This window comes from Myxine glutinosa, chromosome 11, assembly GCF_964187855.1.
Source record: "Myxine glutinosa chromosome 11, kmMyxGlut1.1, whole genome shotgun sequence".
NCBI classification, from domain to species: domain Eukaryota; kingdom Metazoa; phylum Chordata; class Myxini; order Myxiniformes; family Myxinidae; genus Myxine; species Myxine glutinosa.
This window is the reverse complement of record NC_136271.1, coordinates 83,432,542-83,455,200: the sequence shown is the minus strand read 5'-3', so window position 1 is coordinate 83,455,200 and position 22,659 is coordinate 83,432,542. Positions and strand designations below refer to the sequence as shown.

General features: G+C 41.9%; 1 protein-coding gene across 1 annotated transcript in view; it reads right to left on the bottom strand.

Moving 5' to 3' along the window:
• The window catches only part of CSMD3 (CUB and Sushi multiple domains 3), a 1,283,181-nt gene that overhangs the window by 224,179 nt on the left and 1,036,343 nt on the right, over positions 1-22,659 (bottom strand). Inside the window, 3 exon segments of the mRNA XM_068130918.2 lie at positions 713-901; positions 5,223-5,336; positions 21,715-21,795. Coding sequence (XP_067987019.2) covers positions 713-901; positions 5,223-5,336; positions 21,715-21,795 — 384 coding nt within the window.

Below are 22,659 nucleotides of genomic sequence, written 5' to 3'. Positions count from 1 at the left end.
TTTCCAAGTTTTCCAATTTTCCAATTTTCCAGTTTTTCCAAACATGATGGAATAATATTTACCAATATGAACAGTGATGTGGATTTTGTTGAAATTCTGCATACCAGGAGAGAGTAGATCGACTCCTGACGAACTCTTCCTATATAAACGTGCGGCTCCGAAGTAACACGGCAGCGTGTGCAAAGCGACTGAGAAACAAGGGTAGCGGCCGCTTCTGTGTTACCGATTCGGAGCGCATCCTTCACACATAAACGTGCGACTGAGAAAGACGTGTAGCGGCCGCTTCCGTTTTGCAGAATTCAATCTTTTTTACAAAATGGGTGCCATGTACTGTTTAGATTTTGATGATTTGCATGTGATATGATTCAACAGATGTTTATATGAATCGTATAAAATAAAAAAAGCCTTCAATTTCTGATATTTTGCCTTTTCATTTGGGCTTCCCAATTGAAGCCCCGCCCATAGGGCAGGTACCGTTGCTAGTAGGTATTAATTTACTGGTAGGTATTGTGTTCAAAGGATGAAATATATTAGGTGATAAAAGCTTTTAAAACATTAACTCATAATAATTAATAAGGGTATTTGATATATTATGATATTCCCCCAAATATAAAGGTGTGAATGAAAAAATGAATTAGATGTTGATATGAATGAAAAGATAAGAATAGGCCGCAACAGCTTCAGCACTGTAAAGCACAGTTGTAAGTCATACCATCATGCACCTGCAGCTCATCAAACTGGCGCTCACTCTGGAAGAACTCCACATGGAGGTGAATGACGAACCCTCGAGCCACACGCAGCAACCAAGAGCAGGTCTGCAAGTTGGGATAACTGGACGGGTACGCGGGACTGAGGAGCACGCCAGAAGAAGTGGTACGCACCTCGTTGCTGGGACACAAAGCTGAGATAACAAGACAATGCAGAGATCATAAGAAAATACAGTACATAATTTCTGCAAAGTAACTTTCTTGTGTGAAACATAAATTTCTTGTAAACAATCATCATACACTTTTCGTCAAACACTTTTGCTTACTCATTTTCACTCCTCATGTTTATATTGTCTCTCTTTTATTTCTCTTTTTGCAGATATTTTAGTTAAAGCCTGGCCTCAAGGAGGACTATATAGTCTGTGACTGGAGCCTTCAACATAAAAACCGAACAAAAGTTAGATATGAAAGCCAAAGCTACTCGCTCTTCCCTCCAGGCTAGCTATTCACCACCATTTCAGACCATCCCCAATAAATAAATAATAAATAAAAAAATTCTTATATCTTATAAAATATATAAAAAATATCTTTTAAAATATCACACTTATATCTCATTATAAGTGTCTGGATTTCAGACCATCCCCAATCCAAAGCCATAATCTTTTATACCCCGTTAACTCTCGCCAAGCCCACCTCTTTCCAAGTTTCAATACACTAGGATGGATCGGCTCGCTACGCTCAACTCACGACACGACACGCCACTGGGGCACAGGCTTGTTTTAACTTAGGATCAGACCGTGCATAACACCATAATGTGTTAGATAGATCCAGTCATTAACCATTGAAATGATCAGACCATTCCTCACCATTCATAAATTCTCGTTAACGAAATGTACTTCCGTGAGGGTGTAGGGAGGGGGGGGGGGTTAATGGGGGGGTACATATATATATATATATATATATATATATATATATATATATAATATATAGTAACACAACAAAATGCACCTGCAGGAGAAAGACCAAAATTTTAAGCAAATTATTTTTTTGGAAAAGCATCTTTTACACAAGAGAGATAGAGAAAAGGTTTTTGAGTGAGGAAAAGAGTTTGAAAATGGTGCGGTGTGTGAGAAAAGAAGAGCAGAGAATGAAAATTATCTTATTGTACACAAAGAGAAAAGGTTGAAACAACTTCTTGTTAAAAATCGATCTCATTATAAGTGCCTGATCAAGGACATTCTTGACTTTTAAATATATTTTCAAAGTATCTGTTTCCTTGACCCTTAATCATTTTCACCTTTAGAAGCCTTCCTTTAACTGAAGAAATCATTGAGTACGTGTGTTCCATAGCAAGAAGGTCCCTTGCAGGGTGGGTGTAACATTTCCCTGCAACGTTGTCATTCATTTTGTCTTTTTATTTCTGAGGCAAAGTAACATCTGCAAATAGCAATTTTTTTCCAATTTTTTTTTTTTTAAAGTTTGCTAGTTACAACCAACTTATGCTCCACTTCAAAACGCTGACATGAAAGATGAAACTGTATTGATCAAAAGATAATGAAAAGATGTCATTGCATAATGGCTCAGGATGTATCAGCAAGGTCTTAAGATGGCACATAGGCATGCACACTCACCTTTGAGCTGTCTAGCTCGTCTGAGTTGGAATCTTAAGATGGCACAGGTGTTTCACATGCAGGGCATCGATGTGTGCACTATCCATCGGAAAGGAGTTAAGCCCCTGGTCATCCAGCACTGGTCATCGTTGGACTTTACGGTGTCCACAGATCAAATCAGACAGATCCTAGGGGTGTCTTTTGCAAAGAAGAGGTGAGTTATCCCTGGTCCTATGAACAAATTACAAATTTGTATCACCTTCAGTCGAGCACCCTGCAATGGAGAAGCGATCCCGAACAGAATTGTTTCTTGCCTCGAAATTTTGGATTGTTTAGGTTTTTGTTGGAATTTGGAATTTTGTTTGATTATTTGGAATTTTTTGGGATTGTTTCTTGCCTTGTGAATGTCCTTGAGCTTTGTTAAAAAAATTGACCACCATTGTTATAAATGTTGAACACTTGCTGAGATTTATGAATGAAGTTGGCAGGAAAACACCGGGAAAAAGCTCCTTGAATGGAGAGGCAGGTGTCATTGTGTGACTGGTTTTCATTATTGTGTTAAATTAGAATTTTCCATCCCAACGCGTGATTCATCGAAGAGGAGAATGAAATTGTTTTTAAGGAGTAATAAATTCAGAGAAAGGTCAATACGTAAAATCGTTATCTACTCTCTACAATAAAACTGATTCGTTTGATTAATACTCAGCAAATTGTATGACTAGTTATCTTTCAATCCAATTTTTTAAGACCACAACGGAATTTGGCAGAAAATGCTTGTTTTTTACTTTTTTTGATTTTTTTGACAAAACACCGAACATTCAATATTATTTTAATATATTAAAAACTATTATTTTGATATTTTTCTTGCCACACACTTCATGATGTAGTCTGACAGAACTGTGCCGAGGTTGCACAATTAGCACTTAGCTGTGTACCCTGGAATCGATTCTCAACTGAAAACATTTTGGTGGATGCTTTGCAGACAGTGAATTACATTACAGTGTGTCATCTCTCTGATAGACATTAATCTGGATGTCCCATCTGCCAGCATTAGTTGGTGGATGTTAAAGATCCCAGTGTATGTTTCCTGAAGAGTAAGTGAGTAACTGCCGGTATCCAAAAAAAATAAAAAAAATAAAAATAAATTATTGTCCCAATTACCTTCAGTCAAATGTCAGACCTAGGCAGCTGGTTTGCAAAAGAGTTGGGCAAAAAGCTTTACCCAGTAGAACCCACAAGAAGGAACAAAAATTGGGACTAATAAAGGAATATTGTTAGATATTGGCATGACGCACAGCAATGTGAAGTCATAGCCCTGGAGTGTTCTCATGCCATGACATCATCATTCTTTATCGAAGGGATGTAGTTGGTGGTATTTCCGATGCAGCCTTTGGCTGCTGGTTGCATCTTCCTGGAAGCGTGACTGTGCCGCTGATGCAGTGCCCCCTGTTACCAATAAGTTGGTACTCATTTTTCTGACCTCGAAAGGATGACAGGCTGAGTCGACCCACCTAGTGTTATTTCAATGGAAAGCCAGGGGTTCAAAATCAAGGCCCTCGGATCTCAAGCCAGCCAACTTAACCGTTAAGCCAACACAAGGCTTTAGGGATGTAGTGTGCAGTTATTAGACAAAAAATGTTGAGTTCCATACCTCTGAAATACAATATAGTGAAACCCCGACATTCGCGGAGTTGACATTTGCGGACCCCGCTTATTCACGGTTTATAAAATGTGATCTGCTTCTACTTTCACAGCCCCTGTGCTTCGGCTATTCACAGTTTTTGCAGGCACATAAACCATCTCCCATCAGCCTTGCGCATAAAAGTAGCTCTAAAACCATCTCCCACCAGCCACTCATAACGCAGCTCTTCGCATGCATAAATCACATCCAGCCATGCATAAACCATCTCAAACCAGCTGCACATTAACATAAAGCAGCCCTAATAGCATCTTCTACCAGCTACGCATAAAGCAGCTCTACACACACATAAACCTTCCCTCGCCACCATCCCCCCACCATCATTCCCCACAAACAATGTCCACACTATCCCTCCTCCATCTACCCACAGCCCCCCTACATGGCTACGTATGTGCATCGTGTCTTGGGTCACATTCTTTCTTCTCGTCCCGCTGCAATAATCTGCTGTGATTCCTTGCACTCGTGGACTTTTTGCGCTCATTGTTCGATCATGGGTCCTAAGTGCAAGAGTAGTGCAGGATATACGTCTGCTCCCAAGAGGCAGAAGAAGTCATGAACCTGCCCCAAAAAGTGGAGCTACTACACCGGCTATCAAGAGGTGAGTGCGGCCTCTGTGGGAAAGCATTATGGTGTGAACGAGTAGACTGTCCGTTACATTTAAAAAAAGGAGAAGGTGATTCGCGAAAGTATCATGGCTAGGGCAGTACCCAGCACCAAAGTGGTTACCCAGGTCAGGGATGGTCAATTGAAACAATGCAGAAGGCATTGGATTTGTGGTGAGAGGACAATGCCCAGAAAAACGTGTCTTTAAGTGAACCTTTGATTCATGAAAAGGCAAAGCACATGCATGTACGATCATCTGGTTGGCATAGGTGGTGTTGCAAACACAAATGATGCAGGTATGAGCGATGTGCTTAGTGATGCGGGTATGAGCCCAGAGCATTATTATTTCTTGTTGTAACATCAATTTAAAAAAGAATTTAATTGAAAAATGGAGACCTTGACATACTGAGGTGTTACGATAATGTGGTACAGCAAATTTGGGAGCAATTGACACAGGGATATGGAACTGTATAACAACAAAAAAAAAAAGAGCGTGACACACACATCACAGGCGATAACACACACACACACACACACACACACACACACACACACACACACACACACATATATATATATATATGTATGTAGCTACAAACTTACCCTGACACATTGGTGGCTCCGGGTTAGCCTGCAGTCTTGTACCAAGCTGACAGGTAATAATGTCACTTCCCACAAGAGAGAAGCCCTGGTGACAGGTATACTTGATGATGTCACCTGAGGGAAAAGTTCAAAAGTCATGCACAAATCAATTCTAACTCAGTGGAATAAGTACTTACACTGCAAGTAAATACAAGGCCTGTATAATACTCGAACCAGAGTCTCAATCTCAAAATAGTTTTTAATGACTCAAGACTTGGAAGGCTGAAGACACGAAAGGCACCAGGGCCCAGTTGCTGGAAGCCAGAATAAGCACTATCCTGTGGATAAATCACTTATCTGGCAGATAAAATATATCCACTATTTTGGGGCCAAATTGGTTAGGAATGACCGGGATGGAGGTGGAAAACTGAGCAACTCCTCATCCTTAAAATATCCCATACGGTCTGCGTCTCAGGTAGCATCTCCTAACCAAACTCCTACTGCATGGCTTCTCGTGCCGACCCCTGTTTTTTAACTAAATGCGGAGGTGTGAAAGGAGGGTGTCTGGCGCCTTAAAACCAGGCTTGCTCTGGGTAGGTGGAACTCGTTAGCCTTGGTCGGCAGTCTGCCTCGGAGATTGACAACTCTGATTTCAAACCTGTGTGGGTGGTACTCGTAAGCCTTGGTCGGCAGTCTACCAAAAATAGCGGTAGAGGCACTGTTGTCTAGACACAGACTAGTTAACCCCTCCCAATCCTTTTTGTTCTGTGAAGAGACAACTTTCTACATTTGTCTTGTTTCAGTGCAAGGGACTGGTTGTTCTGCTTTTTCTTTCCTTTGTGTAGCGCCCACCTCGAGTGGCTTTGTAGGCTTTGTGGCAGGCAAAATCCCATTAAAAACAAAACAAAAAACTGGATAGGTTCCCTTGCTCAATGCCTGGATAACTTTATCCGCTGAATAAATTAGTGATTTTTCTGGATAACTTTAGCCAACCTCTTATGGTCCAGAAAACGCCTTATCCGTGGTTAGTGATGCGTATGTAGGTTTGTCCAACTCAAAATGGTAGAAGATCCTGCTTTTTTGACATCTGTCGGATGAACGATGAAAGGAAATTCCACAAATGTGTTGATCCATTGTGTCATGTACGGATGTGCAAACGTTCCTGTGTTCAAACGGGTCTCTACATTTCCAGAAGTTACGTCAGAGTGCAGATGGGGCAGACCTGAAACGTGCCTGTATTCTGAGAGTTAATAAATGTACGACAATCGATCATTGTCTGTCGATTTACATTACACAAAGCATGAAACATTTCTCCTTCACTTCATCTGCCGAGCGATAGTTGTCTCCCACATCGTTGACGACAGTTGCGATCGTTAATCATGCCTTTCTCATTGCATCATTCGTTAGGGTGTTGGAAAGTTTACTCATAATGAGCTATATTTGCTCGTCTCCCACCCGCCACAGCATATCCTGTTCGGTTGGAGTAAAATTTGACTTCCTCTTTCTAGAAAGACTGACATCACCCACCATGACTGTTTTGCAAGCGGATGAGCTGGCACAATGCATTGTGGGATACCGTATGTCAATCAAAACTGTAACCACGCCTTATATAGCCCTTATCCTGGGGATAACTATCCTACACTTATCCAGCCTTTGAACAACAGTGGATTATCTGTCAGTTAATTATGCTTCAGATCAGAAGTTATTGGGGAAAATGCCAGGGGCACAGAAAAGGCCCCTTTATATAAGGGTATGTGCCATGTGGCAAAGTAGAGAAAAGAAGGGACATTCCAAACTTATAGAAAATGTCAAACAATAGAAAAGAAGGGACATTCAAGAAATCTCGTGTGCATGTTGTACTACCCTTGTGCTCTTAGGAGGAACCAAGTAATGTTCTAGAAAAGTTCATATAAAGAGGCACCAATTTGATTCAAACACCTGCATGAAGAAGTAAATGTATTTTATTTGCCAGATTTAGGGCGTTCCTATCCTATAGCTATCCAACCGTACTTTATCCACAGGATAGTTAACCATTGGGTAAGGATTTTAACCCCAAGATAGCTCTTATCCCGGTGTGTACCCCGGTTTAGAATAGGTACACCGTATCCCTGCGCATAGTAAGAGGCGACTAAGGGTTGGTGCCAGGAAGGGCATCTGGCCATAAAAACATTGCCTCAAACAGGGAACCATGATTGTCATGGGGCCCGCAAGGCTAACCCCTGCTCTAGCAGGGAAAATGGCCTTAAAACGATCATTCATTCATAGCTCTTATCCAGGGGTTAAGTTATCTGGGTTACTAGCAATGGAATTACGTGACTTGAGACGTGACTGAATTACAAGACTTGATGAAATTCAGCTCCTGAAATTCAACTACAATTCTGGTGAAAAGAATCTATCATGATCATCAAACAGATCGCTCAGAAGGCTGAGTAGCCTGTTGTGGGATGATACACTACATCTGTCTGTATCTCTTTTGGTCCTGAGCTGGCGTTGTCGCAGCCGCCACTGCCATTTCAAGCATCTCTATCATTGCGTCCATCCATCTTATCTTGTGTCTTCCCCTTCTCCGAGTACCTGATATAATTTCTTCTGTCATACATTTTTCCAACACATGACTTTTTTGCACATATCCAAAACACTTGAACTTCCTTCGGTTCACAGTAATGATGAAACTCCAATTTCGGCAAATTTTATCGGACAACCAGTCACTTGTCTTTCTTCCAATCGTATTCTCAACATTTAGCAGTTTTCAGTCTCAGCACAACCCCAAGCTTTTCAAACTTTTTACGATCACAATTCATCAGAACCCAGCATTCTGCTCCCATTTGTGGCGATTGAGAACATCAACATTCCCATAATTTTGAAACAAGTTGTTTGCTGAATTGACTTGACTTTCCAACGAGTGTCAGTGCAATTACCCCACTCTTCAAAATTCACTCGTCTGTTTATTTCACTGCTGTCATCATACTGCTTGGTATAAATTTAGAATGCCAAGGGAAGTGAACTCTTTTACCATCTCCACATAGTCTGTCAAATTTTAGTGTTATACTGTTCTCTTTTTGGAAATGATAATCGCCTTAATCTTTCTTACACTAAGCAACTGTTCTGCACTCTTGTTTGCAAGTTTCACTGTATCTAAGAGATGTTGCTATTCTTCACTTCTTCTACCTATGAGTACTAAGTTGACTGTGTGCCATAATTTGGTGACCACACATCCACCAATTTTCACTGTTCCTTCGATCTCATTAAGGGCTGTCTTTCATTTTTTTTTTTTTTTTTTGTATACAGGATCGAGGCTCGTGAAAGAGCTAACAGTAATCACACACAAAGTCAAACCGACACATAAAACATATAATAAGGGGAGCGGTAGACAGGATGGGGAGAGAATGGGAAGGACACAAACACAACATTTGAGAGCATGGACATCGGGAGATCTGTGGGAGGGAGAGGGCTTGGGGGGAGGTGGAAGAAGTATAAAACACATGAACACTGCAAGGACTTCGAGGAAAGAAGTTGGAATTTCAAAAAAGTGGATCTGGGGTGTATGATATTCTTCATGATATCTTCATGATATTCGTAAGTGTAAGTTTTAACTTACACAGCATGTAAGTTAAATTTTTATTTCAATGATTCAATGATAAATTATGATATTAAATTATGATAATTATGTATTATAATTATTATGATATAATGATTATGATAATATTGTTGCAGTTTTGTGTTTTTACAATAAAGGTTAATTTCCCCTCATAGTTTAGTTACACTACAACATGTAGCCTCGTTTAAGCTGAGTTATTTCATAGTAAATGTAAGCGTAGACCTTTCCTGTGTTTAGTTGTGCGTTGAGTAGGACAAGGAGAGTTAGGTCCTTTACGATGCTTATGATGCCTCGATGCTTTGGGTTTTGGCGCAAAATACCACGAGGCCGGCCTGAACAAGTCGATCAAGGCCGAAGGAAGGCGGGGCAGGAGGAGTGGGAGTGACCGGTAAGCACGAGCCGCCAATCAGGGCTCGAGGGGAGTGACTTACCACTGCGGCAAAAGGCGGGGTTTGGAACATTCGATGCGGGCTAGGGCGGGGGCAATATAACCCTGTGCCCGGAGCCCCCACTTCAGTTATGAGAGGGGAGCCCATGAGTTATGAGACGACCTCAGTTATGAGTTCCGAGCGCTCAGATGTGAGTTGAGCTGGATTCAGATCCCCGAGGAGTGCAGATGAGTTGCGCTGTGTCAGTTACGAGAGTGAAAGTGCTCCCCGCGTTACGCGCAGTTGTATTAATCGTGCTGTGAAAGACAGCCGTACCGGGCCACAGACGCGTGCATATTTTCCTGCCTTTTTTTTTGTTTGTTTTTGTATACAGAGTCGAGGCTCGTGAAAGAGCTAACATTTATCAAACAGACAAATCAAACAAACAAGCAAACAAAGTATATAAAAAGGGGAGCGGTCGACAACATGGGGAGAGAAGGGGAGGAAGCACACAAACACAACATTTGAGAGCAGGGACATCAGGAGATGTTTTTGGAGGGAGAGGGCCTGGGGGGAGGCAGGATAGGTATAAAACGCAAGGACACCAAGGACTTCCAGGAAAGAAGTCAAAAGTCACCTCAAAAAAGTGGATTTGGGGTGAAATTAGCGGGGGTAGAAAAGATCAAGGTTTTGGATTGGGGAAGATAAGAGATAGTGGTGAACAGCCGTTTTAAAGACCTGGAGGGAGGAGTGGGATTGAAGAGAGTGAGGGAGTTTGTTCCAGAGGCGGGAGAAAAGAAGAATGAAGGAGTGAAGGTGAGCAGAGAGTCTTGATTTTGGCAGTTTAACCATAAGAGGGTTGCAGGCAGATCTTGTGCGACCTGCAGGAATATTTGGGGGACAGAGCCCAGAGAGAGCTGGGGGAGCAAGGCCGGAGAGGAGTCGGTAGAAGACGGAAAGACCACCAACCTGCCTGCGGTGATTAAATGAAAGGCCCTCGGAGATAGCATTATCGCGGGAGATTCCAATGATTCTGAAATTCCTGCCTGCCTTTGCTGAGATACGCGCTGTGAGGATTTTCCCGCCTGCCTGCCTGTCTTCGCCGGGATACGTGCGGTGACCACCAGAGGGCCACGCCGGGTGAGCTGTTCCTGGAGCAACCAAAGCCGGCGCGTTCGGCACATGAACATTTCTTCCTTCATCTCCCTGTATGTGTGAGTGGGCCCATTGTCTGGAAAATAAGTTAAGACTGCTTAAGACTGCCCTGTGTCTCTTCTTCTTCTACCACTGTACATTGTGTAAATAATAATTAAACCTGTTATTCCTTTGATTCGACCGCTTTTGTCTCTCCATCATTGCCTTAGCATGGTACGAATTATATCGCTCTGATCGAGTTCCAATAGCAAGGTAACAGCACGGACCACGTGGTACGCCATCCGCCCGGGTGTACTCAATTACACGTGGTTCGTGCGAGACTCGATCCCTGCTCCCGCGGCGGCGTGGGTACTTAGGTACATGCGAAAATTGTCCCGAGACCCTTTTCCACGTCTGACCGGAAGTGGCGACTCAGTCTCACGGTTCGAAGACCCAAGGAGAACAAGGGGCTTAATCTCCCCTTGGTAAGGGAATGGGCTTCACAAAACCGCAACAATATTATAATCATGATAATTATGATAATATATAATTATGAATTATGATAAATTATGAGAAATTATGTTAAATTCAATGATATTCTTCATGATATCTTCATGATATTCATGTAAGTTAAAAAGATAAGGAGACAGGATACATTATTGCCAAACACGTTGTCCAATCTCAAAGCGATTGGTCATACACTCATACCCCGATTTACCTCTCCCCCTTTTACGTCATTTTGCCAATACAACGTCACTTAATTAATATCACTACCTGATTTGCGCCACCTCAACCCACACTTACACCGCTGACAGCATCCGTTCTTTCTCGTATCCATCGCCTCAGCCATTGCCTCCACCAACCCTGGAAACTACCAACTTTGTGTCATGCATAAATAAATGCACTGTACTGCAGAGTAGCTCAGAGGTAGCGTGAATGTGTCACCTTAGAAGTTTAATCACATGTTATTTGTCGAATGTATGCTGGTCATTGGTGAACATGCGATTGATGTTGCCGGGTTATTAAGTTTGCCCGCGACTAAGGTGCGTACTATTATTAGAATGCTGAAGTTCATTACTGGTCATGGCTGGTTTGACCGTTTCTGGAAGAGGCACATAAGGTAAGAAAAATTCAAACTCTAAAATATGTTCATTATTTATATTTAAATATATCTGGGAATTGTTTTTACTTATTTATTTATATGTGTATTTGAATATAACTCTCATTAAACAAAAAAGGTAATATTATAGGTAAAATGTGAAATAAAATCGGTGAAGTGGCAACGTTAAGAATGATGTTGCCTCCCCACCCCCTTTTTCCATTAATTCTGATGAGAAATATAGGGGCAATAGCCCTGGGCGCTCACCTGGTAGAATAAAGCAGTATACCACACTGACTAAAGGTATTTTAAACAGTATCACGGTATTTTAAACCAATTTCAATGGTTTACAGGTTACAGAAGACAGGTAACATTCATACTAATGTAATCATAAGACTTTAAACAAACAAAAAAAAACTATTCAAAGGGCAACCCCTCACAAACACTCCCTTAGGGCCTGGCTATTTTATATGCAGTGAACAAATTTTGGTACACCATGGGTGATCAAGGTTGCGGTCAAGTTTCATCGAAATTGTGTGTGTAGCTTCTGAGAAGAAAGGAAATACCTATTTTGGGGGAGCAACCCCCCAGTAAACCCCTCTGGGCCCAATTTTTTTAAAATGCCGTGAACAAACTTTGGTACACCACAGGTGGTGATGGTTGTGGTAAATTTCATCAGAATTGCATGTGTAGTTTCTGAGAAGAAAGCAGCTACCTATTTGGGGGACAACCCCACCCCCCCCCCCCCCCACCCCACCCATAGACCCCAATGGGGCCCGATTTTTTTAAATGCCATGAACAAACTCAGACTTCTTTCCTGGAAGTCCTGGCAGTGTCCATATGTTTTATACCTCTCCCACCCCCCCCCCCTTCCCATGCCTCCACCCCCAAAGCCCTCTCCCTCCCACAGATCTCTCGATGTCTCCATGTCTCTTGGTCCCTGCTCTCAAATGTTGTGTTTGTGTCCTTCCCCCTCTCTCCCCATCTTGTCTACCGCTCCCGATGTTATTTGTTTTATGTGTCGGTTTGTCTTTCTGTGTGATTAATGTTCGCTCTTTCACGAGCCTCGATCTTGTATACAAAAAAAACAAAAAACTTTGGTACACCACAGGTGGTAAAGGTTGTGGTAAATTTCATCAGAATTGCGTGTGTAGTTTCTGCGAAGAAAGCAAATACCTATTTTGGGCGGCAACCCCTCCCCCCTCAGGGTCCGATTTTTAAAAAATCCGTGAACAAACTTTGGTACATCACAGGTGGTGAAGGTTGTGGTCAAGTTTCATCGAAATAAGGTGTGGAGTTTCAGAGAAGAAAGCAAATACCTATTTTGGGGGTCAAAGCTGGACCCACTTAAACCCCCCCGTAGACCCGCATAGACTTTGATTTATTTAATTGCGTGAACAAACTTTGGTACATCATGGGTGATGAAGGTTGTGGTAAAGTTTCATCGAAATAGTGTGTGGAGTTTCAGAGGAAAAAGCAAATTCCTATTTTGGGGGGTCAAACCTAGATCCAATTTGACCCCCGGTAGACCCCCTTAAACCTGAGTTTTTTTTATTTTAATGTCGTGAACAAACTTTAGTCACAACACAACAAATATAATTTGTGCCAAGTTTGGTCACAATCCCATCAGCGGTTTCAGAGAAGAAGTTGGATGTGTGTGAATATGGACTGACGGACGACGCACCGTTGCATAAGCTCCCCGGAACTACGTCCCAGGTGAGCTAAAAATTGTGTTGTTTCGATATTCGTCACACATTTCAGGAATGCGTTTCCAACGTAAGGCAGGTTCTAACTGTACCTATTGGTGTACTGACTGTCACTTTCTGTTTTGAATATAATGAATGGATCAGTCCAGCGATATGTTGAGAAAACCCCTTGTTCATCATGACTGAGCACATTTTGTCATGGACCACTGCGTTAAATCCCTCGGAGTGATCCATCAAATGCATGTATAGATCTTTGGTGTGTTGACACAATTTCTCCATTACCATTTTTTGGTTGACTATTTGGTCTTTAATGCTTCTTACAGATTTAAAACAATCTTGTCCTTCCTAGCTCTTTCAGAAACAAGTTTTGCCTTCATTCTTTCAGCAGTGAGCTTGAGCATCACTTTCCAAGCATGACTAGTTTGCAATTTTATTCTGTTGTTTCCACATTCTGTTGTATCTTCTTTGGCAGAGAAACAAATATTTCTTGGTTCCAGTTGCCAGGTGATTTCTTTGAATTCTCGATTGTGACGCACAAATGATACACGACCTTTATTGATCACCCTTCTCCCATGTTCCTTGGTTCAGCTGGAATGTAATCATGACTGGGGGTTTCCCCCCCATTTTTTCAACTTTTTCAATGCCATTGCAACTTCCAATAATAATTGCTGTGGTCCAACTCCTCCACCATGCTCCGTAAATACTATCTGCGATCCTTTCCTGTGTTCTTATTATACTTTTTGCACAAATTACTGCAGCAATCCCTGCCATTGGCTTAGCGGTTAGGGTGCCGGCTTGGGATCCTCGGATCCTGGGTTCGAATCCCGGTCGATCGCTGAATTAACGCAAGGGGGGTTGACTCAGCCGGTCATCCTTCCAAGGTCGGCAAATTGAGTACCAGCTCACTGGTAATTCCCTGTGTGTCACAAGAGGTGACTAACAGGGTTGGCAGCAGAAAGGACATCCAGCCATAAAACATTGCGTCAAAAAGGGGAATATGGTGCCCGAAAAAGGTCCAACCCCTGCTCTGCAGAGAAAAAAATGGCCTCTAAAGGTGGTTCAATCCCTCACATTATATTAATACCATCTTTACACAAAAATTGTCATTTTAATCTTTTAATGGCAACATGTGCATGAATTTACATGTAATTATTTTCACTGCTCAATTTTCACAATCCGACGTTGCATTTATCTGAGAGTGTTTCAACCTCACGTTGTTTGTGCGCAAATTAACAATTACATCTCTTCTCGACATCCATCCTATTTCAGTTGTTTTTCGGATGAACATGCCCTCATTTCATGTTGAGGAGTGTTTGGCAGACTCGCCATGTGTGCCAAACACTGGTTGGTGAGAATAGGAACCCAAGGGAATCGAAGCAAGTCCAGCAAGTGCAGAAAGTGTAACTTCATTAACCACTCAACCAAATTATGCATTCAAGTCTTTAACCAGCACCTCATTAAAAAGTTGTGGCATTTTTTTCTTCTTCGTATTCAAGAAGCAGACTAATTTTTTAACTCCTCCTTGGTGGCCTTCATCTACCCTTGAGAGTTGTACTCTTTTCTTGAAGCCATTAATGAACTGAGTAGAAAGAAGTTGATGATCAGTGTTGCAATTAGCTCCTCAGTATTTCATGACCTCATTCATGTAGCTCTGCCAAAGTTATGCTCCCATGACATAGTCTGAACTATGACATCAGGCGACATCCATGTATAGGCTACCATGTCCAAGGATGTGGCATAAACATTGTTGGCGATGACGTGGTTGTTAATCTTACAGAATCTACTTCCCGGATCATTGTATTTTCATATCCATATATTCTATGAACTGGTGGAATTTTCCACCTTCACATTTGTGTAACTAATGAGGAGTGACACTTCTCAAACCAGGGTTACATTTTGTAGGACATTATAATATTCTTCCCTGATGTCTTTGTTGTTGATATTGATGCATCAAACTGAACAACGGAGATGCTATATGAAGGGTGTGTTGTTCAGCTTACAGGGATTATTAGTCATTAACCACATTATATTCTAACAATGAGCTAGTTGTGATTGTATTGAATATCATCAGAATAATATGAATGTCAAACTATCTACTTTCTGAACAATCCTCTTGAAAAAGTTCTGTCACTCAAGCTTTTTGGCCCCACTAACTGCCATGATCTTTACTGGGAAAACCACATTTCCAAGCTGGCCTCCAAAGTCAGTCACCGACTGGGCATCCTCCGTCGTGCGCAGCATTCCTTGGCACACCTGAGCTCCTCACCACATACAAGGCTTTCATCCATACTTCAATGGAATACTGTTCTCCCCTCTGGGCTGGTGCTCCTGCCTCACACCTAGCTCGGCTTCACGCTGTTGAAACCAAAGCTTTCAGAATCATTGGAATCTCCCGCGACGAAGCTAACTCCGAGGGCCTTTCACTCACTCACCGCAGGCACGTTGAGGGTATTTCTGTCTTCTACCGACTCCTCTCCGGCCTTGCTCCCCCAGCTCTGTCTGTGCTCTGTCCCCCAAGTATTCCCACAGCAACCCTCTTCTGGTGAAACTGCCAAAATCAAGGCTCTCTGCTCACCTTCACTCCTTCATTCCTCTTTTCTCCCACCTCTGGAACAAACTCCCTCACTCTCTTCAATCCCACTCCACCCTCCAGGTCTTTAAAACAGCTGTTCACCACCATCTCTTATCTTTCCCCATCCAAAACCTTGATCTTTCTACCCCCGCTAATTTCACCCAAGATCCACTTTTTTGAAATACTGACTTCCTTCCTTGAAGTCCTTGTAGTATCCTTGTGTTTTGCTCCTCTCCTGCCCCCCCTCCCCCACCCACTTTCCCGTCCCTCCTCCCCCCAAGCCCTCTCTCCCTCCCACAGATCTCCTGAGGTCCCTGTTCTCTACTGTTGTACTTGTGTGCTTCCCTCTCTCTAACCATCTAGTCTCCCGCTCCATTTATTATGTTTTTTTATGTGTCTGTTTGTTTTTTGTGTGATTAATGTTAGATCTTACACGAGGCTCAATCTTGTATTAAAAAATAAAAAGTAACTTTTGGGCTCAATATCCTTAACACATCATTCCCACAGTCAGAGATTAATCTTACTTTTGGAGTCCATTGCACCTCAACTATTCCGAGGATAACCAAACTCGGTAGTGTAATGGAGAGGGCATCCACTCCAAATCTGACAGGTCAGTGTTTCCAAACCCCAGCAGTCTTCCCAAAGACTTTATAAAAATGGTATGTGCTGCTTCCTTGCTTGACGGTCAGCATTTTAAAAGGATATAGCATGGAAAAACTAGCATGGAAAGGCAATGGTAAACCTCTCAGTATAACCCTTGCCAACAAACTACTTTAGTCAGGTTCACTATGTTTTTTCGTTCAAAATCATGGTAGATTAGCAAACCTATACATTTTTGGAAACGTTATTACATGGAAAATCTGAAAATCTATTTACATTTGCCAATTCCGACCAATTCGATTCGACCAATTCGATCCGATTCGATTCATCGAATTCGATTCGATCGACCATTCGACTAATTCGATTTGCCAATCAATTTGACCGACCTTTGCTTGTGTGGAACGGACTGTGAAAACGATGCGGACTATATTGTCGGATACGACACACAGGACAGTGATGACGAACTCTAAATGGCATATTCTGTAATCGTGTATGTTTGATGCCATTGACTGCCTGTGTATATTTTGTCATTGACTGCCTGTGTAGATGTGAAGTTATACTGACTGCATGTGTATATATGATTTTGCCGACTGCCTGTGTATGTTTGGTGATATGAATTATTGTGACACATTTTGATGTTATTAACTGCCTGTACAAAATGATAACATGTATTTGATTATGCAACTTATCGCGAATATAAAGACAGTATTTTGCAATTCAAAACCTTTGATTCGTGTCTTACCATTCCCCATAGCACTAATTTGATACTTTCATTGGATTCCTTGTCCCTGAAAATATAGGTTTAGTATATTTTTAAAAGTTTTAATGGTAATTAGAGGCAGAAATAGAACAAAATATGTATTTTACAGTGGCCATTTTGAAAATCCAAAATGGCCGCCATACAGGTATCTCTCCAAATGTAAACATTGATTTTTAGTTTCCTTATGTTATAACCTTTCCAAAAATGTATAGGTTTGCTAATCTACCATGATTTTGAACGAAATATAATTTATTGACATAGTGAACCTGACTGCTTCGGCAGCATCAACGGTTTGTGAAGAGTATGGTTCATCAAAAAAGTCCTGGGGTTTAGATTTTGTTCCATTTCATTGCACACCCTGTTTAACTACCTAGCATTGCGCAAACTTCACACATTCCATGTCACAATTAATAGTGGCTGGTTTTGGAGGCTTTTGCCGGTGTTCCACTTTCTAGTATCAGTTTTTCACTGTTCCTTCGATCTCAAAAAGGACCTCCCTCGTGATCACAACACTTTCATGAGGGTTTGACTTGTTCGCATTTTAGTTATTTTGTGATTTCCACTACAATAATTTCCCAGTCATCTTTTTTATTTACCTCCGCATTCAAAGGAGGACGGACGTTATGTTTTCACCCCTGCCTGTCTGTTTTTCTGTCTTTGTCTGTCTCTGAACAAGATATTTCAAAAAGTTGTGGATGGATTGAAGCGAGCTTTGGTGGAAAGTATTGGTGTGTGACATGGACGAATTGTTTAGATTTTGGTTAAGATTCGAATCCAAATACTCGAACTTTTAAAGTCAATCTTCACCATTGAGAGATCGCGCCAAAGATGATATATAGCACGATATCTCAAAAACTTGTGCACGGATGCGGATGAAACCTCATGGGCAGGCTGGGTGTGTGACAAGGAATAATTGATTCGATTTTGGTAAAGATCTGGATCTGGATCCAATAACTTTTTAAGTGATTCTTCAACATTGTGAGATAGGGATAAAAACGATATATAGCACGATATCTCAAAATGGTTATTGACAGATTTTGATGAAACTTGGTGTGCAGGTTGGGTGTGTGACAAGGACGAATTGATTTGATTTTGATGAAGATCCGGATCCGGATATGAGAATTTTTTTTAAAGTGATTCTTCTTCAACATTTTGGAGTTTTGCATGGAGCCAAAACGACAATGCAGCATGATATTTCAAAAAGTTGTGGATTAGTTATGACAAAACTTGGGGGATGAGTTAGTTAGGTGACTAGAACAACCCGATTCGATGTTGTTTCAGGTCCAGAACCAGATCCGGTCTATCGTTGGCACACAAAACGTAAACTGTTCAACCTGGCGGAGGTATGCTCTCTACCGAGTGCCGTTCTAGTCCTAGTGCCGTTCTAGGTAATTGTTGTCATTTAGTTTGCTCACCACCTACTTTGTACAGTGTTTGCCTCTTCCAAAATATTGTGGTGACTGCCAGTGATCAGACTGGAGCCTGATGTCTGACACCATAGTTGTAACGTTCTTATATGGCAAACTCATTAATGACATAGTTTGGGGTAATGTTATTGAAAGTCGGGAGGGAATCCATCGTCCTTTCTGTCAGTTTTAAGGTAACTATGATTGATGACCACTGCATTTGTCCTGTTCAAAACCATGATCTTGCACCAAATGGCACAAGACTGTTGCTGACACAATGATCTATCCTTCTCTGCCTGAATTCAAATCAATCCTGCTGTTGGTGACGTCATCCTTCCACGGACCTTTTATGGTGGTTCCCACTCACCTGCTCACATATTCTGAGAGTACCCATAGCAAGAACGTAGTCCACTACATCGTGATCGTATCCTTCGATATTATTTTGTGATATTATTTCATGAACATAGCGATCGTATCATGGTGACCAAGCCCATGGCTGCTTATTGATTTTTGACAGCTAACCGACATCTCTGTAGGCCACCACCTATCCACTAGCTTGGGATGTGCAGGGTGAGGGATGGCCAGCCAATCAGATCTGACCAATCGGTGTTCCAATGTGCGAGATCAAAACTCAGTGTTATGACACAAATTTGCATTTACACTAGCACTTGTGTACAAACAACCAATTGTTCCAACACAATAAATTTCTTTCCGATTCTAAGGAAGGGAAAAATGCATGTTTCCTGTGTTATTGCGATCTCAACAGGATCATCAATGTGAATATACATAAGGTTATGAGAGCCCGAGTCGAAGGACAGTGGGAAGGACATCTCACCAGACTAATAATTAAAAAATGATCCAGATTCTATCTACTGAGACATCCACTTTCAAAAGTCTTAATGAAACCTGCATGAATTGGTGTGGTTTGGCTGACACCACAAACCAGGCCGTTTGCTTGATTTCACATCTCCCTCCCGGACATGCAAATAAACATTGCAAATGGACCAGCCTCAAACACAAACACCTCATTCATGTTTACAAGGATGTACATACTTCTTCACTCTATCCCATGAATCTCAGCTGACTTTCAATGCAGTTTTTTTTCAGTATATATTTCAATTTGGCCAGAATTAACGATCTGAATTTCATTGTCTGCTTGTCTGATGATGTATGGCCTCATAAAGAAACCTCCATTATACCTTATGCCAGAGGCTGGGCCAGCATTCTTTCACAGCCAGTTCACTCATGGTAAAAATACTTCCCTTTGCTCAAAAGGATCAAGGCAATATTTCCTCAATATCTTACAGGAACAGCTCATCATCTTATTACTATAATTCACCAAATGTCCGTCCGTCCGTTCGAAGGTACCGCAAAAACGGATCAACCGATCGCAACGATATTTTGGGTGGGTATTCCTGGGACCCCTGGGAGTAAAATAGGCTGTATTGTTTTTCCTGTTTTTCCAAGTTTTCCAATTTTCCAGTTTTTCCAAACACGATGGAATAATATTTACCGATATGAACAGTGATGTGGCTTTTGTTGAAATTCTACAAATACTGTTTATTCTACGTACCAGGAGAGAGTAGATCGACTCCTGACGAACTCTTCCTATATAAACGTGCGGCTCCGAAGTAACATGGCAGCGTGTGCAAAGCGACTGAGAAACAGGTGTAGCGGCCGCTTCCGTGTTACAGATTCGGCGCGCACTCTTCACACATAAACGTGCGACTGAGAAAGACATGCAGCGGCCGCTTCCGTTTTGCAGAATTCAATCTTTTTTCAAAATGGGCGCCATGGACTGTTTAGATTTTGATGATTTGCGTGTGATATGATTCAATGGATGTTTATATAAATCGTTTAGAATAAAAAAAAGCCTTCAATTTCTGATATTTTTCCTTTTCATTTGGGCCTCCCAATTGAAGCTCCGCCCATAAGGCGGGTACCGTTGCTTGTATTTATAAACTGCTGAAAATTGATTTGATTGTAATGACATATTCGGCACCATGCAGCGGTGCCGACATGTAGAGCAATATGCGCACCAATTGGAAGTAAGCACCATACGTAGCTCCATACAGAAGGCTGTGAGCAGTGGATTTGAAAATAGAAAGCATTATCAACAACTGCAAAAAGATCCATTTGGGATTTGTGGTGGCCGAGTCGTAAGAAAACTGGACTCATAACTCAGAGGAACCACAAAAAGGAGTTTGGTGATGGAAGAGTGGTAATGACAGTGAACCGGCATTTCAGAGGTTGTGGGTTTTAATCCAGCTGCTTAAGGCAGTGGTATTTACATTCTAATCTTCCGGAAACTGAGAACAGTCCCAGGAGAATTTTAATGTCACAAATTGAATTCGCACTAATGACCTTCAAAGAGGGAGTAATCTACTGACCTAAGCGGATTTGATCGACACGTAGTGCCAATCCAGACTAGTGGTTTCCTGTAATTATAAGCTTGGATGAGAATTAAAATGATTCTTATGAAAAGGAAACACCAGAATCTCCTAAACCAGATTGAAGGACCACCTTTAGAGGCCATTTTTCCCCGCAGAGCAGGGTTTGGTCTTTTTTCGAGCACCGTGGTCCCCTTTTTGAAGCAATGTTTTATGGCCGGATGCCCTTCCTGCCGTAAACCCTGTTATTCGCCTCTTGCGACACACAGGGAATTACCAGTGAACTGGTACTCAATTTGCCGACCTAGAAAGGATGACAGGCTGAGTCAACCCCCTGGCGTCAATTCAGCGATCGACCGGGATTCGAGCCCAGGATCCTAGGATCCCAAGCCGGCACCCTAACCGCTAGGCCAACACCAGGCTGTTCTAAACCAGATTGAAGGAGGAAAAAATAAACAATGGAGTATTAGACTCGCGAATTACCATGCGTAAAGCATCACACCTGTGGATTACAGTGCTAAGTGATTATGTGAGCACAGTTGCTGTTTTAAACAAATATAAACATGTTTATTTATTATGTCTGCAACAAAGGGCATAAGAATGTAAGATGTTTTTGGATTTCGATATGCCGAATAAACAGTGGTCGATATGAGTGGACAAAGTAAAGAGAAGACAGATGGATTTTATTTCTTATGTTTCTGAGTAAATCCATCCATATGAAGGCTCAGAAATTGGACAAGAAACTTATTATGTTTAGTGACCATCACTGCAGTGACTTCAGAACTTCGAAAGCTCTATGGATATCGACCGAAACTGAAATATCAGAATTCACTTCATCTCCTCCGAAGCGATAGGTAAATACGAGTTGAAAGGATCTTACCGATCTCAAACATGGTGTCTTCCGTCACGTTCTCAGCATATGCCACGGGATGAGGGAGCTGGCAGGTGTGCAGGCGGTAGGCTACGGGCAAACAACACGCGAGGAATGGCAAAGTGGTTCATCGGCACACAAGCATTACAAAACCCACAAAAGACTCAGACGTGTTCCTCAAGCTAACCAGGACGGCTTTCCATGCTGTAAGAGGTTGCTCTGATGAAACACGATGTCAGAGTTGCTGAAATGTGTCCAATAGCAGAATAATTCCTTAGGTTCCCCAAAGTAAGGTTGCTATAGAAATAGACCATCCAACGATGGGAATACAAGTCGATGATAAAGCACCGCATTTACCAAAGAGAGCGGTGGGGAATTTCACAAACCCTGCAGGGATTACACTGGTGTATTGCCTGTTTCTCTGGAAATGGGATTCCGAATACATTGCTTCTGTATCAATTAAAACCGGTGGTAAAACATGTGGTTCATGGGATGCAAGGCAGGTGAGAATATAAGTCCCAATTAGGTGTGGGCCATAATTTAAACAGATGGCATGGGGAAAATGAGCTATCGTAGGGGACATATAATGATCATGTCAGCATTTTTGACCTTTCCCCTACCTCCCTTTCTTCCTCAGACATTCCACTATCTCCCCCAGCCCCACTAGCCTCTCCCACACATTCGGCTACTCCTTTCTCATCCAAAACAACATTTTATGTCCTCCATCATCGGTTTCCCGTTCCCTCCTGTTTGACACATTTGCATCATTATGTCAAAACACACACGTTGCTACGGCTTGCACAGACGAGCTTTTCACATACAAATGTAGAATTCAATGGCTGGAAGTAGATTCCCCAATATAGGAAAGAGAAAAGTTGTATCAAAAAATTACGTCGAAAGAAAAGACCTTGGGGTGTTTTTTATTATTTGGGGGAGTGGGGAGGGGTGGGATGC